The sequence below is a fragment of the Somniosus microcephalus genome, chromosome 2 (assembly GCF_052327205.1).
Source record: "Somniosus microcephalus isolate GS21.2 chromosome 2, FLI_Smic_1.0, whole genome shotgun sequence".
NCBI lineage: Eukaryota > Metazoa > Chordata > Chondrichthyes > Squaliformes > Somniosidae > Somniosus > Somniosus microcephalus.
The window spans coordinates 233,254,636-233,257,957 of NC_140988.1; the positions used below are offsets into that span (position 1 = coordinate 233,254,636).

At 39.7% G+C, this 3,322-nt stretch overlaps 1 protein-coding gene across 1 annotated transcript; it reads left to right on the forward strand.

Moving 5' to 3' along the window:
- Positions 1-838: 838 nt before the first annotated feature.
- gsx2 (GS homeobox 2) lies at positions 839-2,726 on the forward strand. The gene is made up of 2 exons (XM_086004261.1): positions 839-1,249; positions 1,816-2,726. Exons 1-2 carry the CDS (start codon positions 877-879, stop codon positions 2,154-2,156), a joined length of 714 nt encoding a protein of 237 aa, XP_085860387.1. The 5' UTR covers positions 839-876; the 3' UTR covers positions 2,157-2,726.
- Positions 2,727-3,322: the final 596 nt, after the last annotated feature.

Sequence of the window (3,322 nt, forward strand, 5' to 3'; positions counted from 1 at the left end):
AGTCTAGAAACTTGTGTCTTACTGGGTGCAAATAACTTAGACGCGTAATAAATTTCAAAAACTCAGTTCTTGATACATACTATATCTTTGAGGAACTACATTCATATATATTTTTGATTTTATTACAACGAGAAGTAGTTTGTTCTATTTTAGGTCCAGATTTGTCAATCGGCAGAACCATCATGTTTAATGAAAAGATTCAATATGGTAATAAAACTTCATGAACTGATGCCATATTTGAATACTAATGAAATTAAGGGAATTGATTTATTAAGTTTGCAAAAAAAACTCATTAGAATTACTGGCAACATCCAGCGATTTAAAGTACTCAGTTAGATACAATGGAGTAGTTTCTATGTTGGACTGCAGCCATCTGCACATATAAGAAAACGCTCACAAAAATTCAGAAAGTGTCACTGGAATAAACTATTCCCTTCCCCAGTGAGTCAATTGAAAGTGATTTTAAATCTCATGACAATGGCGCTGTTATCGGCAGCTGGTTAAGTTGCGCTGTGTACATCTTAAGTCAGCTGTGGAGCTTTCCTTTTACGCACTGAGCAAAATTACAAAACACTCACTTAAAAAGTTTTTTGTTTCTTGTTTTGTCAGACTTTGATAGTGTGTCTCAAGGGGTTGCCTGACAAATGGGGAAATGTTGATCTCCGGCTCTCTTTATAATCACGTGTTAATAGTTCACTGGCAACATAAAAAAGCCTTGGAGTGGGGCGCACACGTGGGTGACGTTCAGACCAACCATCGCCAGAGATCCTTTTGTTTAGCCTCCAAACATAAGCACCTTCTGACTCTCTCCCTGCCGCAGTGTATACTGAACCCAGCATCCAGCAAAGCCAGACAGAACCAAGAAGAATACACAAAATGTCTCGATCGTTTTACGTTGATTCCTTGATCATCAAAGACTCTTCAGTGAGACCTACTCCTGTCTTGAACGATCACGGCCAAGACTTTCTGATTCCCATTAGCGTCCATTCTCCAACTATGATGTCGGTTTCTGGTCCCGCCTGTCCGTCCAGAAAGACGGGCACTTTCTGTGTCTGTCCCCTCTGTGTCACGTCCCATATCCACTCATCCCGGAGTGGGATCCCACTGTTGAAAAGCCAGTTCCCAAACGGAGATCCCCAGTACTGTCAACGAATCAACCAGCAGTCTAATCCCGGGCTCGGGCATCCACCTGTTTGCACACCCACTTACAGCGTAACAGACCCTCGGAGATACCACTGTCTTACCGTGGGTATGTACATCTGTTTAAAGCAGAATCTAACTTAAAAGTGTTAGCTACCTGAGGACAGGTTGCGAGTTTAGCCAGATATGTGCGTTGAGAGAGAAATCATGGTTTACTGCCAAACGCTCTTTGCTATTTTAATTGCAAATGTAACGATCATTATAGTATAACCACACTTAATATTTGGAAGACGTGATATTGTTTTGAAGAGGGGTTTCTACTCTCACAGTGGACAGTAGGCAGCACCTTTAGAACACTTGTTAGAAAGAGGTGAGCGGTTAGCAAACGATCCCGCGCTTTAGGGTTTATATAATTAAACTATCTATCCGAACGATACAACTAAGGTGAAAACTTAGGTGCGAGTTTAATAAAAATTGGATCAATACAGAACACTTTAATTCCAGACACAGCAGTTATTTATAAACAACCAGTTTCATAACTGATGTCTATAATTTATATGTATTTTCAGGGGGTGGGAGAGAGGTTATATTATACTGTTGGCGGGAGGGTGCTATCTGTTTGAAATCTGCTTTTCCATATTTTTTTAATGTTGTAGTATCATTGCGTGCTCACAGGTCCTGAAAATAACAGTCACTTACAGAACGGTAAACGGATGAGAACGGCCTTCACCAGTACACAACTCTTGGAGCTCGAGAGGGAGTTCGCCTCCAACATGTACCTGTCCAGGCTGCGCAGGATTGAAATTGCAACCTACCTGAACCTATCCGAGAAGCAGGTGAAGATCTGGTTCCAGAATCGGCGCGTCAAACACAAAAAGGAAGGCAAGGGGACCCCGCGGAATGCGCACAACGCCTGCAAATGTAGCAGCCAAGGGCACTGCCTGCGCTCCGAGGACGAGGAGTCCCTTTCTCCAATATCATCTGGCAAAGAAGACAAAGATATGTCACCCGCATAGTCACCATGGACAGAACTGCAACGTTTAAACGTTTACAGACATTTTCAATTCTATATCCCTTCGACGCACTTATTTGCTTAACATTTAAAAGAAAGCCCCTTCCTTGGTGTAGTATGTGACTGCAGTCGGTTGTCTTTGCCTGCTCACCCTCCTGGTATGAATGGATTCATTGTAGAATTGTGCTCGGATGGAACACGCAGCAATTCCATTATCATCACTGTTTTCAATAAATGCAAATACTTTGGTTAAAATATAGAAGTAGAGGCTGCCGTTTGAGGCTAACATAATTTTGTATAAATTGTTCAGGTTTTTTTTTTCTCCCAACAGGTGTTCGTGCACTGTCTTTTTAAAGTTCTCGAGTGTTCTATATAAATAATGTATTTTCAAACTGTGTTGACTTCTGTAAAAAAAAGTAGACACCTATGTAAATGCATCGGACCATTAAAACAATTGCAGGTTGAATGTAAATAGCTAGCTGGTTGGTACATTGCTGTAAAATGTCAAGGTTAAAGTTCACTTGTTGTGAATAGTTTTATATGACATTTATATTTATATTTATTTAAAATAAAATTTTGGGACCTTTGGAGAAATATTTTTTTAGCTACAGATGTGACTTGGCATAGATAAAGATTCATAGAAAGAAGAAGAAAACTTCTCAGAAGTACTGAGACATTTTTCATAATTTATCTCTTAGTCCATTTATTCTGCATTTCAATAATCACGGAAGCAATGATGTCCGGAAATACAACTTAATAGAACGCCGCAGTGCGTCGAGGAAACTGGCCCATTTAACAAAACTACTGTAAACAAAACACGAATGTTAACAGATCAAGAAAAGCACTTGATTAAGTAAAATAATCTATGCTCAGTGATACACAGAGAAAGGAAGTGTGTGTGTGTGTGTGTGTGTGTGCCGGGGTCACATGCTTCCAACTGGAAAATAACGTGGTCCCTGTTTTAAAAGTTAAGATATCAGCATATAAAATTAAAGTAATTATAAAGAACTGATTGATTATTCGCATTTCATTATTTGAGTGAGAGTGGGTGAGAGAGTGTGTATAAATTGTGATCCTTCATTACATAATTCCAAAAGTGGTTAGATAATAGATAGAAATCATCCCACGGAAGAAAGTACTCGAGTGCAAAACGGCATATGCCCTGCAGAT